The sequence below is a fragment of the Cebus imitator genome, unplaced genomic scaffold (assembly GCF_001604975.1).
Source record: "Cebus imitator isolate Cc_AM_T3 unplaced genomic scaffold, Cebus_imitator-1.0 Scaffold254, whole genome shotgun sequence".
In the NCBI taxonomy this organism is placed as follows: Eukaryota; Metazoa; Chordata; class Mammalia; order Primates; family Cebidae; genus Cebus; species Cebus imitator.
The window spans coordinates 2,996,103-3,008,349 of record NW_016107569.1 but is presented as its reverse complement, the minus strand read 5'-3'; the positions used below and the strand labels follow the sequence as shown (position 1 = coordinate 3,008,349).

At 54.4% G+C, this 12,247-nt stretch overlaps 1 protein-coding gene across 4 annotated transcripts in view; it reads left to right on the top strand.

Annotated features, from left to right (window-relative positions):
* The window catches only part of LRRC8A (leucine rich repeat containing 8 VRAC subunit A), a 38,505-nt gene that overhangs the window by 19,725 nt on the left and 6,533 nt on the right, over positions 1–12,247 (top strand). For all 4 annotated transcript variants that reach the window (XM_017499140.2, XM_037728063.1, XM_037728064.1 and 1 more), the window contains one exon: positions 7,132–9,278. In XM_017499140.2, the coding sequence (XP_017354629.1) occupies positions 7,140–9,278 (2,139 nt within the window). In that variant the 5' untranslated portion in view covers positions 7,132–7,139. The remainder of the gene's footprint in view (positions 1–7,131; positions 9,279–12,247) is intronic.

Here is a 12,247-nt window from a genome sequence, read left to right as displayed (position 1 = left end):
AACCTCCGCCTCCTGGGTTCAGGCAATTCTCCTGCCTCAGCCTCCTGAGTAGCTGGGATTACAGGCACGCACCACCATGCCCAGCTAATTTTTTGTATTTTTAGTAGAGATGGGATTTCACCGTGTTGACCAGGATGGTCTTGATCTCTTGACCTCGTGATCCACCCGCCTCGGCCTCCCAAAGTGCTGGGATTACAGGCTTGAGCCGCCGCGCCCGATCATCTGTTTCTTAACTGGAACTGTTCTCTTGTGGGAGTCTGGTCTTCTGCAGTCCTGAGCTCCTGGGCTGGTCCCTGCACTGGGCCCCTCCCTGTGGGGATTCCTCAGGGCTAGGCAGGGAAAGGAAGGGCCCAGGCTGCTTGGCTTTAGTTCCCTCCCCTCCCCCAGCCCCAACCCACATCCACCTGAAACTGCCGCCGGCCTCCCCACCACACCTGGAGCCCACGCCCTGCAACGCCCCACCCCACCTTGTCCCCTTTCAGGCGCTCTCTGGGAGAGCCTCTGAGTGTATCGAGCCCTTACGTGTGCAGTTGACTCCTGTCCTCAAAGAGAATCTGGCCTCACTAGGAGCTGAGGAGGTGGAGGAAAGATTATTCCAAGCCTGGGCCAACTGTGCCCCACTCTGCACAAAGCAGTTTAAAAGCATTTGGGGGCCAGGCATGGTGGCTCACGCCTGTAATCCCAGCACTTTGGGAGGCCAAGGTGGGTGGATCACCTAAGGTCAGGAGTTCAAGACCAGCCTGGCCAACATAGTGAAACCCCGCCTCTACTAAAAATACAAAAAAAATTAGCCAGGCATGATGGCACACACCTGTAATCCCAGCTACTGGGAAGGCTGAGGACAAAGAATCACTTGAACNCTCTACTAAAAATACAAAAAAAATTAGCCAGGCATGATGGCACACACCTGTAATCCCAGCTACTGGGAAGGCTGAGGACAAAGAATCACTTGAACCTGAGAGGCAGAGGTTGCAGTGAGCCAAGATCACGCCATTTCACTCCAGCCTGGGCAACAAAGCAAGACTCTGTCTCAAAAAAAAAAAAAAGCATTTGGGGAGTCGGTGCAGTGCTCACACCTGTAATCCCAGGACTTTGGGAGGCCAAGGCGGGCGGATAGCTTGAGGTCAGGAGTTCAAGACCAGCCTGACCAACACAGTGAAACCCTGTCTCTACTAAAATATAAAAATTAGCAGGGCATGGTGGTGGGCACCTGTAATCCTAACTACTTGAGAGACTAGGGGAGGAGAATCGCTTGAACCTAGGAGGTGGAGGTTGCAGAGAGCCGAGATTGTGCCGCTGCACTCCAGCCTGGGTGACAGAGTGAGACTCCATCGCAAAATAAAAATAAAAGCATTTGGTTCCCTAGACTTGCCAGGTGCAGTGGCTCATGCCCATAGTCTTAGCTACTTAGGAAACTGAGATGGAAGGATCACTCAGTTCAGGAGTTCGAGGCCAGATAGGCAACATGGCAAGACCTCATCTCTAAAAAAAATTTTTTAATTAGCCCAGTGTGAGGCCAGGCGCGGTGGCTCATGCCTGTAATCTCAGTACTTTGGGAGGCTGAGGTGGGTGGATCACAAGGTCAGGAGTTTGAGACCATCTTGACCAACATGTTAAAATCCCATCTCACTAAAAATACAAAAATTAGCCAGGCATGGTGGTGCACTCCTGTAATCCCAGCTACTCAGGAAACTGAGGCAGGAGAATCGCTTGAACCTGGGAGGCAAAGTTTGCAGTAAGCCGAGATCACACAACTGCACTCTAGCCTGGGCAACAGAGCGAGACTCCGTCTCAAAAAAAAAAAAAAAAATTAGCCCAGTGTGGTGGTGCACATCTATAGTCTAGCTATGCTGGAGGCTGAGGGAGGAGGATTGCTTGAGGCCAGGAGTTTGAGACCAGCCTGGACAACATAGCAAGACCCCATCCCATTTAATTAAAATAATTCCATGGCCGCCTCCCAGCAGCCCTGCGTGGTATTGTGCCCTTCACGTATGTGAAGAAACTGAGGCTGTAAGCGGCGAGGAGCTTGTCCAAGGTCCCACAGTGATGCCGCCAGAGTCCAGGCCCACAGCTTGGTGCTGGCTTCCCCGCTTCATCCTCGGGAAGAGCTGAATGAGAGGGAGCCCGCTGTGCAGGGGCCAGGCAGGGCCTCTGACCACCAGGCTGGCTCCTGGTGGAGTGGGGCTCCTCTTCCCCACTGCTTTGGGAACTCAACCCTGGATTTGGTGCCTGCACCCTCTTTCCTGATCTCCCCCGAAACCTCATCAGAGAGGGGCAGTGACTTGTCCAGAATCATACAGTAGAGAACGAGGAAATGGGTGCAGCTGGGGGTGACCCCTCCAGACAGGTCACCCTCACAGGGGTAGGCCCAGGTGTCAGCCGGGCCAGGCCCAAGAGACTCCGATTGAGGCCCTTCTCAGCTCTGCAATAGGCCTCTCGGAATCCCAGAGCCCTCCTCCCCACCCCACTCACACTCACACTGGAGAGAGGAACTGAAGCCGAAGTCCCACCTTGGTCACTTTTTTTTGCCCCCACTGGACATAGCCAAGGGCTGAACAACGTCCAGATGCGCCCAGACCAAGCGCAGAGTGGGGCGGGTGGTCACAGTCAGACCTGAACAGGACGGGTTTCCTGCCTTGGGCGGGTGGGTCGTTTGACCTCTGTGAGCCTCAGGTTTTCTCACCTGTGTCTGAGCTGGGAACACTTCCTGCCTCAGAAGCAGGAGTCTGGTTGGTGCAGACATGCCCCAGGGCAGTGGGGCTAGGGCGGTTCCTCACAGAGGAAGCTGGTGTTTCTGTGAGCGAATACTCCCCACTCCCCAAACACGAGGGAGGCGTTGCAGTATCGCTGCCACCACATCCTGCCTGCTCAAGCAGCCGCGCCCACCCTGGCAGTCTCATTCCAGACTCGGGGGCAGGCAGGCTGGGGCAGGCACCAGCCCCTCTCCTCCCGCTTCCGCTCCCCAGTCGTTATGCCCTGGCCCTGGATGGGGACTCCAGGTGTCTGCGTGTCGCAGTGGAGGCAGCTGTGTGATTCAGCAGACCCTCCCAATGCCGCGTTCTTTCCCAGCGGTGTGGGTGTGCGTGGACCCAGCTGGTCATTAGAGGGCCCGGGCCTTCCTGTGGGGTGGTGCTTGCCCGTGCTTGCCCTGGCCCGTAAGTCCTGGCATCGCTAGGAGAGCTGTCTTCTGGGCTGGAGCTGCCCGTCCAGGGCGGGCAGTGGTGTCTGCTGGCCCCTTGGTGACCTGAGTGCTGTGAACGCTGAGGGTGGAGAAGCTGCACTCCTGGGCCCATTTCTTTTGGCACTGCCTGGGTGGGACCTTTTGCAGCTGGAGGGCAAGCCCCACACGGTGGCAAGGACCTGAGCCCAGTGGTGGAGGGACAGGATTTGTTGAAATCTGGGTTTGTTATTTTTGTTTTGTTTTGAGATGGAGTCTTGCTCTGTTACCCGGGCTGGAGTGCAGTGGCGCAGTGTTGGCTCAGTGCAACCTCTGCCTCCCAGGTTCAAGCAATTCTCCTGCCTCAAGCCCCCTGAAGAGCTGGGACTACAGGCACATGTCACCACACTCAGCTAATTTTAATTTTAAGTAGAAACAGGGTTTCGCCCTGTTAGCCAGGGCTGCGTTTGTTCTTACTCTACTCTGCTGCTCAATAGCAGGGTGACGTTGACAGGTGACGTCACCTCCCTGAGCCTCAGCACCCCCATCTGTGGAATGGGGCTAAAGAGTCCTGGTCTCTTGGGCATCAAAGGGACCCTGGGAGGGCCTGCAGGGAGGCCTGCCTGGTGCCTGGCACACTTCCAGGCCCTCAGCACCGGCTGTGGCCATTGTCACCCTGCTGAGTGTCCCATTCTACCTGCCTCACATAGAGTCTTGCTCTGACTTCCTCCTGCCCTCCCCATCCCAGCAAAGCCTAGAAAGATTAGGGATGGGGAGTGTTTGGCATTTGCAGAGAGGTGCTGTTCTTGAAGAGTTCCTTACTAGGCTGGGAACAGCTGCTCAACCCTGTAATCACAGCACTTTGGGAGGCCAAGGTAGATGGATTGGTTGAGGCCAGGAGTTCAAGACCAGTCTGGCCAACATGGTGAAACCCCGTCTCAACTAAAATTACAAAAACTAGCTGAATGTGGTGGCGGGTGCCTGTAATCCCAGCCGCTTGGGAGATGGAGACACGAGAATCGCTTGAACCCAGGAGGCAGAGGTTGCAGTGAGCCAAGATCATGCCACTGCACTTCAGCCTCGGTGACAGAATGAGATTGTCTCAAAAAGGAAAAAAAGACTTTGTTTCTCTTCTGATTATTAATATGATCAGTAATCAAAGAAAGGTGGCCCATTATCTGGGCACCGCTGTTTCTCTCCTAAAAGAAACAGACACATTTGACATAGGCATTTAAAATTTGGTTTAGAAATCTAGGTACTAGGTTACAGTGTAAAGTAAAAATAGACTATAAAGTAAAAGCACAATTTGGCCGGGCAAGGTGACTCATGCCTGTAATTCCAGGACTTTGGGAGGCCGAGGCGGGTGGATCACGAGGTCAAGAGTTCAAGACCAGCCTGGCCAATGTGGTGAAATTCTGTTAAAACTAAAAATACAAAAATTAGCTGGGCGTGGTAGTGTGTGCCTATAGTCCCAGCTACTTGGGAGGCTGAGGCAGGAGAACCCAGGAGGTGGAGGCTGCAGTAAGCCAAGATTGCACCACTGCATTCCAGCCTGAGTGACAGTGAGACTGTCTATAAATAAATAAATAAAAGTATAACTTATTTTAATAAATATAGAAACAGCAGGGTGCAGTGACTCACTCCTGTAATCCCAGCACTTTGAGACGCCAAGGTGAGGGGATTGCTTGAGGCCAGGAGTTCAAGACGAACTTGTTCAACATAGTGAGATCCTATCTCTACAAAAAATTTTAAAAATTAGCCAGGCATGGTGGCACACACCTGTAGTCCAGCTGGTGGCACACTCCCCCAGTTACCTGGGGGAGGCTGAGGTAGGAGGATTGCTTGACCAGGAGGTCGAGGCTGCAGTAAGCCATGATCACGCCACCACACTCTAGTTTGGGCAACAGAACAAGATCTGGTCTCTTAAAATAAAAATTTTTTAATTCTAAAAGAATATACAGAAAGGACTGGAAGGTTGTTATTCAGTGAAAAGCTAACAGTGTGTAACCCTGGCAGTGACTGTACACAGGATTCTTTTTTTTTGTTTGTTTTGCCATTTTGCTTTTTTACAATCTTTCATATGTTTTCCAGGGAACATCTAGTAACTTTTTTCTCCTTGATGGCCTTACAGAACATTGTAAGGAGAACCTGCCTTGGCCACCTGATCATGAATGGCCATGGAGAGGTGTTCTCATGGAGATCTTGTTGTGTGCCTCCTGTGTGGCACAGGCTGGGTTTCCTAATGTGGCTTCGCAGCTACTGTTTCCTAAGCTTGGCCATCATTAGAGTCACCAAAGTTATGTGTTAAAAATCAGGTTCCCTGCTGGGCACGGTGGCTCACGCCTGTACTCTCAGCACTTTCAGAGGCTGAAGCAGGCGGGCCATGAGGTCAAAAGATCAAGACCAGCCTGGCCAATATGGTGAAACCCCATCTCTACTAAAAAATACAAAAATTAGCTGGGCATGGTGGTGTGCGCCTGTAGTCCCAGCTACTCGGGTGACTGAGGCAAGAGAATCACTTGAACCTAGGAAGCGGAGGTTGCAATAAGCCTGGATCGCAGCACTGCACTCCAGACTGGCAACAGAGTGAGACTTCATCTCAAAAAAATAAAAAAATCAGCTTCCCAGCTTCTCTCCGTAGTAGTCAAACTGTACTCTTTCAGGGAGAACCTTCTGTTGCTGCTGTTTTTCATTCCTTTATACACATGTAACCAGAGATGATTTTACATTAAGACCTCTCTGTGATCACCCAGTTCATGGGGGAGGAAAGCCTTATCCTTAATCCCCTCTCTTGAGGCCGCTCCCCCAAGAGCCTGTCATTAAGACCCATTGTGTGACCTTTGATCTTCTGTGTGTTTCTGGAATCCTGTACACGCATAACTATACACGCGTGGTGGAATGCTTCTGTTGTTGTTGAGGCAGGGTCTCTGTCACCTAGGCTGGAGTACGGTGATGGGATCACAGCTCACTGTAGCTTCGACCTCCTGGACTCAAGCGATCCTCCCACCCCATCCACCCAAAGTGCTGGGATTACAGGCACGCACCACCATGCCCAGCTAATTTTTTTTGTATTTTTAGTAGAGACGGGGTTTCACCATGTTGACCAGGATGGTCTCAATCTCTTGACCTCGTGATCCACCCGCCTCAGCCTTCCAAAGTGCTGGAATTACAGGCTTGAGCCACTGCGCCCGGCCTCATGTGGAACTTTTAAACCTTGCTCTTTGGCTTATGGGAGTGAGTTCACCTTGCAGCCCCTCTGCATGTTGCTCTTTCCTCGTGCTTTGCGAGAATCCCTCCAGCTCATAGTTGCAGCTTCACAGCGGCTGGTTCCCAGTGAACTGGGAGGTTTGTTTTGTTTTTTTGAGATGGAGTTTCACCCTTTTTGGCCAGGTTAGAGTATAATGGCATGATCTCGGCTCACCGCAATTTCCACCTCCCGGGTTCAAGCGATTCTCCTGCGTCAGCCTCCTGAGTAGCTGGGATTACAGGCATGCACCACATTTTGTATTTTTAGTAGAAATGGGGTTTCTCCATGTTGGTCAGGCTGGTTTCAAACTCCCAACCTCAGGTGATCCACCCGCCTTGGCCTCCCAAAGTGCTGGGATTATAGGTGTAAGCCACTGGGCCTCTAGAGAGGCATTCCCTAATGCTCTTACTGGAATGCAAGGGGGTGGGGCAGAGAACCCTGAGGCTCCACTAGGGATCTGTCTCATCTCACTGTGTTCAGTCTTTCTGTGTGTTAAATGAGGAGCCTGCACACCTCCCCAGGGTGGTTTCCCAGCCAAGTGGCCACATGCTTTCTGCAGAAGGGCTAAGTGGGCTTCCCCATGGAGTGGGCAGGCTTTGGCTAGCAGCTAGATTTGAGGTGGAATTTTGGACAATGGTAGAATTTTCTTTGTCTTCTTCCCCTGACCCCTGCATCCTAGGAAAGCCAGGCCACCCTGTGCTAAACTTCTCCTGTGGGTCCCTTTTAGGTTAAACCATGATTCCGGTGACGGAGCTCCGCTACTTTGCGGACACGCAACCAGCATACCGGATCCTGAAGCCGTGGTGGGATGTGTTCACAGACTACATCTCTATTGTCATGCTGATGATCGCCGTCTTCGGGGGGACGCTGCAGGTCACCCAAGACAAGATGATCTGCCTGCCTTGTAAGTGGGTCACCAAGGACTCCTGCAATGACTCGTTCCGGGGCTGGGCAGCCCCTGGCCCGGAGCCCACCTACCCGAACTCCACCATTCTACCGACCCCTGACACAGGCCCCACAGGCATCAAGTATGACCTGGACCGGCACCAGTACAACTATGTGGACGCCGTGTGCTACGAGAACCGGCTGCACTGGTTCGCCAAGTACTTCCCCTACCTGGTACTCCTGCACACGCTCATCTTCCTGGCCTGCAGCAACTTCTGGTTCAAATTCCCGCGCACCAGCTCGAAGCTGGAGCACTTTGTGTCTATCCTGCTGAAGTGCTTCGACTCGCCCTGGACCACAAGGGCTCTGTCGGAGACGGTGGTGGAGGAGAGCGACCCCAAGCCGGCCTTCAGCAAGATGAATGGCTCCATGGACAAGAAGTCCTCGACCGTCAGTGAGGATGTGGAGGCCACCGTGCCCATGCTGCAGCGGACCAAGTCACGGATCGAGCAGGGCATCGTGGACCGCTCGGAGACGGGCGTGCTGGACAAGAAGGAGGGGGAGCAGGCCAAGGCGCTGTTTGAGAAGGTGAAGAAGTTCCGGACCCACGTGGAGGAGGGGGACATTGTGTACCGCCTCTACATGCGGCAGACCATCATCAAGGTGATCAAATTCATCCTCATCATCTGCTACACAGTCTACTACGTGCACAACATCAAGTTCGACGTGGACTGCACCGTGGACATTGAGAGCCTGACAGGCTACCGTACCTACCGCTGTGCCCACCCCCTGGCCACGCTCTTCAAGATCCTGGCATCCTTCTACATCAGCCTGGTCATCTTCTATACGCTGTGGTGGATGCTGCGGCGCTCCCTCAAGAAGTACTCGTTTGAGTCGATCCGAGAGGAGAGCAGCTACAGCGACATCCCCGACGTCAAGAACGACTTCGCCTTCATGCTGCACCTCATCGACCAGTACGACCCGCTGTACTCCAAGCGCTTCGCCGTCTTCTTGTCGGAGGTGAGTGAGAACAAGCTGCGGCAGCTGAACCTCAACAACGAGTGGACGCTGGACAAGCTCCGGCAGCGGCTCACCAAGAACGCACAGGACAAGCTGGAGCTGCACCTGTTCATGCTCAGTGGCATCCCCGACACCGTGTTTGACCTGGTGGAGCTGGAGGTCCTGAAGCTGGAGCTGATCCCCGACGTGACCATCCCGCCCAGCATCGCCCAGCTCACAGGCCTCAAGGAGCTGTGGCTCTATCACACAGCGGCCAAGATTGAGGCACCCGCACTAGCCTTCCTGCGCGAGAACCTGCGGGCGCTGCACATCAAGTTCACGGACATCAAGGAGATCCCGCTGTGGATCTACAGCCTGAAGACGCTGGAGGAGCTGCACCTGACGGGCAACCTGAGCGCGGAGAACAACCGCTACATCGTCATCGACGGGCTGCGGGAGCTCAAACGCCTCAAGGTCCTGCGGCTCAAGAGCAACCTGAGCAAGCTGCCGCAGGTGGTCACAGATGTGGGCGTGCACCTGCAGAAGCTGTCCATCAACAATGAGGGCACCAAGCTCATCGTCCTCAACAGCCTCAAGAAGATGGCGAACCTGACTGAGCTGGAGCTGATCCGCTGCGACCTGGAGCGCATCCCACACTCCATCTTCAGCCTTCACAACCTGCAGGAGATCGACCTCAAGGACAACAACCTCAAGACCATTGAGGAGATCATCAGCTTCCAGCACCTGCACCGCCTCACCTGCCTTAAGCTGTGGTATAACCACATCGCCTACATCCCCATCCAGATCGGCAACCTCACCAACCTGGAGCGCCTCTACCTGAACCGCAACAAGATCGAGAAAATCCCCACCCAGCTCTTCTACTGCCGCAAGCTGCGCTACCTGGACCTCAGCCACAACAACCTGACCTTCCTCCCCGCCGACATTGGCCTCCTGCAGAACCTCCAGAACCTGGCCATCACGGCCAACCGGGTGAGTGGCCCAGCCACGGCTTGGCATGTGGGCTGGTGGGCGGCCTGGCCGGGGCCTGTGGTGGGATGCTCGGCAGGCCCAGTGTCCTGGGACCGATGCCCCTGAGTGTGGAGTCCTCACCGGGGTTTACGGAACCACCGAGGAGGGAAGCTCTGTTCAAGAGACAGACTCCTGGGGCCCCGTGCCCGGCCTGCCGAATTCCAGTCTCTGGGCCCAGGGGCCTGTCTTTGCTCCAGAATGCTGCAGTTCTCCTGCCTGGAGAGACTGTATGGCCAGGCAGGACCTGTCCCCCTTGAGCCCACTTCCTCTTTAGCAGGGATGCGTGTGGGCAGGAGGTCCGAGGCCGGGGGTTCTCTCGCAAAGCCGGGTGGTAGGAGTCAAGACTTGTCCTGGAGCTTGTGTGTTCCTCAGCTTGTTCTCAGTCGGATTTGGAGGCCAGGGGCCAGTCCGGGTCTACCTGAGACAGAAACTGTGGGTGTGGCCAGTGCTGGTTGAGGGGAAACCAGATGGTCCCTGCGGCTCCCAGCATCTCTCACACATCTTTCTCTACTCTATTTGGCGGTGTCAAAGGCAGAGTTGGGCTTGGTTGGGGCTAGCTTGTCACTGTCTACCTTTCTGGAAAGGAAATTGTGCAAATCATTGTAACTGGGAGTTTGGGAGGCCACATCCTTGACATACTTTCAAGATGTTGGTGGCCTGTGGGTGCCAGTCCCTTCCTGGCTGGGAAAGCCCCCATCCAAGGGCCCCTTGGTGGAGGCAGTGTGGATGGAGGGCTGGGTACTCCTGTGGCTCTGTGGTCTGGCCTCCAAAGTAGAAACAGAGCTGCTGCCATTGCAGGGATCCTCCCTCATCCACCCCTCCTGGGGACCTGCAGGTCCTCCTGGGCCTCACATTCAAGAGGTTCCTGCAGTGAGGCAGGTGGTAGAGGAAGCCTGAGGCCAGGGCCTGGGAGACAGAAGAGCCAAAACAGCCACCACTGCTGCCCCTGACACAGCAGCAGCTGTCATGCCAGGCCCCTAACAACTTCACTAGGGATGACACCAGTTTCAAGAGGCTAAAGAAGAGACCTGGAGTTAACCAGGCACAGTGGGTCACACCTGTAATCTGAGCACTTAGAGAAGCCAAGGTGCGACGATGACTTGAGCTCAGGAGTTCGAGACCAGCCTGGGCAGCATAGGGAAACCTCATCTCTATCAAAAATATAGAAATTATCCAGGCATGGTGGCATGTGCCTGTAGTCCCAGCTACTTGGGAGGCTGAGGCAGGATTGTTTCAGCCTAGGCGTTCGAGACTGCAGTGAGTTATGATTTTACCACTGTACTCCAGCCTGGGCAATAGAGTGAGACCCAGTCTCTCTCTTTTTTTTTAACCTTGAGACAGAGTCTCACACTGTTGCCTGAGCTAGAGTGCAATGACATGATCTCGGCTCAGTGCAACCTCTGCCTCCCAGGTTCAAGCGATTCTCCTGCCTCAGCCTCCCAAGTAGCTAGGATTACAGGCACCCACCACCATGACCGGCTAATTTTTTGCATTTTCAGTAGAGATAGAGTTTCACCATGTTGGCCAGGCTGGTCTCGAACTCCTGGCCTCATGATCCGCCTGCCTCAGCCTCCTATAGTGCTGGGATTACAGGCATGGGTCATGCCCAGCTGAGACCCAGTCTCAAAATAAAAAAAAGAAGAACCCTGGAACCAGCAAATGAAACGTGGGGTGTATTTGGGGAACTTACCAGTTAGCACAGAGCATAGGAGCTCTGCTGGAGCACCAGGTCCCTGGGAACACAGAGAAACAGGCCCCTGAAGGACGAGGAGGAAGAAGCCAGGTGGAGGGGAAAGGGAGAGTCCAGGAGGTTCTGGTGGGCCAGCAGCAGTGAGCCAAAGAGCAAAACAGCTCCTGCTCATATAGAGCATGCAGTTTCTAGAGCATTTTCACTTAGGCCCCTCCCCTCTGCAGCCTCCGTGTGGCAACCCACATTTCTTAGTAGGCTTGTTGCTGTTGGGTGCATCTGCCATGCAGCGCAAGGCGAAGTCCCTGTTGGTTTAGTGAGCACCTGCTCTGTGTTCACCCTGTGCCGGCATGACATGCCTGTCCTCTTCCCACCAACCCACTGAGTCCTCCCAACAGAATCTGTCTCTACATCCCTGGGCAGGGAGGGAGGTGGCTCCTGGAATGCCCTGTCTGTCCTCCCCAGCCCCAGGACAGGACACACCTTCTCCAGCATTACTCAGACTGGAGGCTTCGGGCCCTCCAGATGCCTGCTGGCCTGGCAGCTTCCCTCCCCTCCTCCCCAGGGCTCTCTTACTACACAGCGGCCTGCAACTCACATGTATCAGGAATGTTGACAAGTCCATCTCCTGCCACCGCATATGATGACTTGAGCACAGCGGGAGAGTGTACCAGGGCAGGGTTTTCTCTTGCAGTTCTGGGGCAGGCCCACTGAATAGGAAAATTAGAGTCCCCTGGGGAGAAGCCACATGTGGGAAGCATAGAACAAACCCAGCCCTTCTTTATGGAGAGGGACCCCGTGGCTTCCCCATGGCATAGTGTTGCCCTTGATGAGCTCGGGCTTTCCCCACAGCTCCTGTTGCGCCTGCTCTGTCCCGGGCGCTGTGTGCTAGGGCTGTCCTGGCTGCAGGAGGGTGCAAGACTCCAGCCTGGCTCCGCATCCTGTCCCTCGTCCCCTGCTCATCCCACTAGCCTTGGCTGTTAGTGTCATGCCTGTTGGCTGAGGTCACCCCTCAGGAAAGGAGCTGGCGGCAGGCATGCTGTCCCAGAGGAAGGAGACCCTCTGGACACCCTGTTTAGCACACAGCTTAATCACATCCTGTCCCCGCCCCCTGGAACTCCAGAGCCTTAATAGGGAAAATAGTTTCCTTGGGCCAGTCCCAGGCAGGACCCTTTTTTTTTTTGAGACGGAGTTTCACTCATGTTACCCAGGCTGGAGTGCAATGGTGCAATCTCGGCTCACC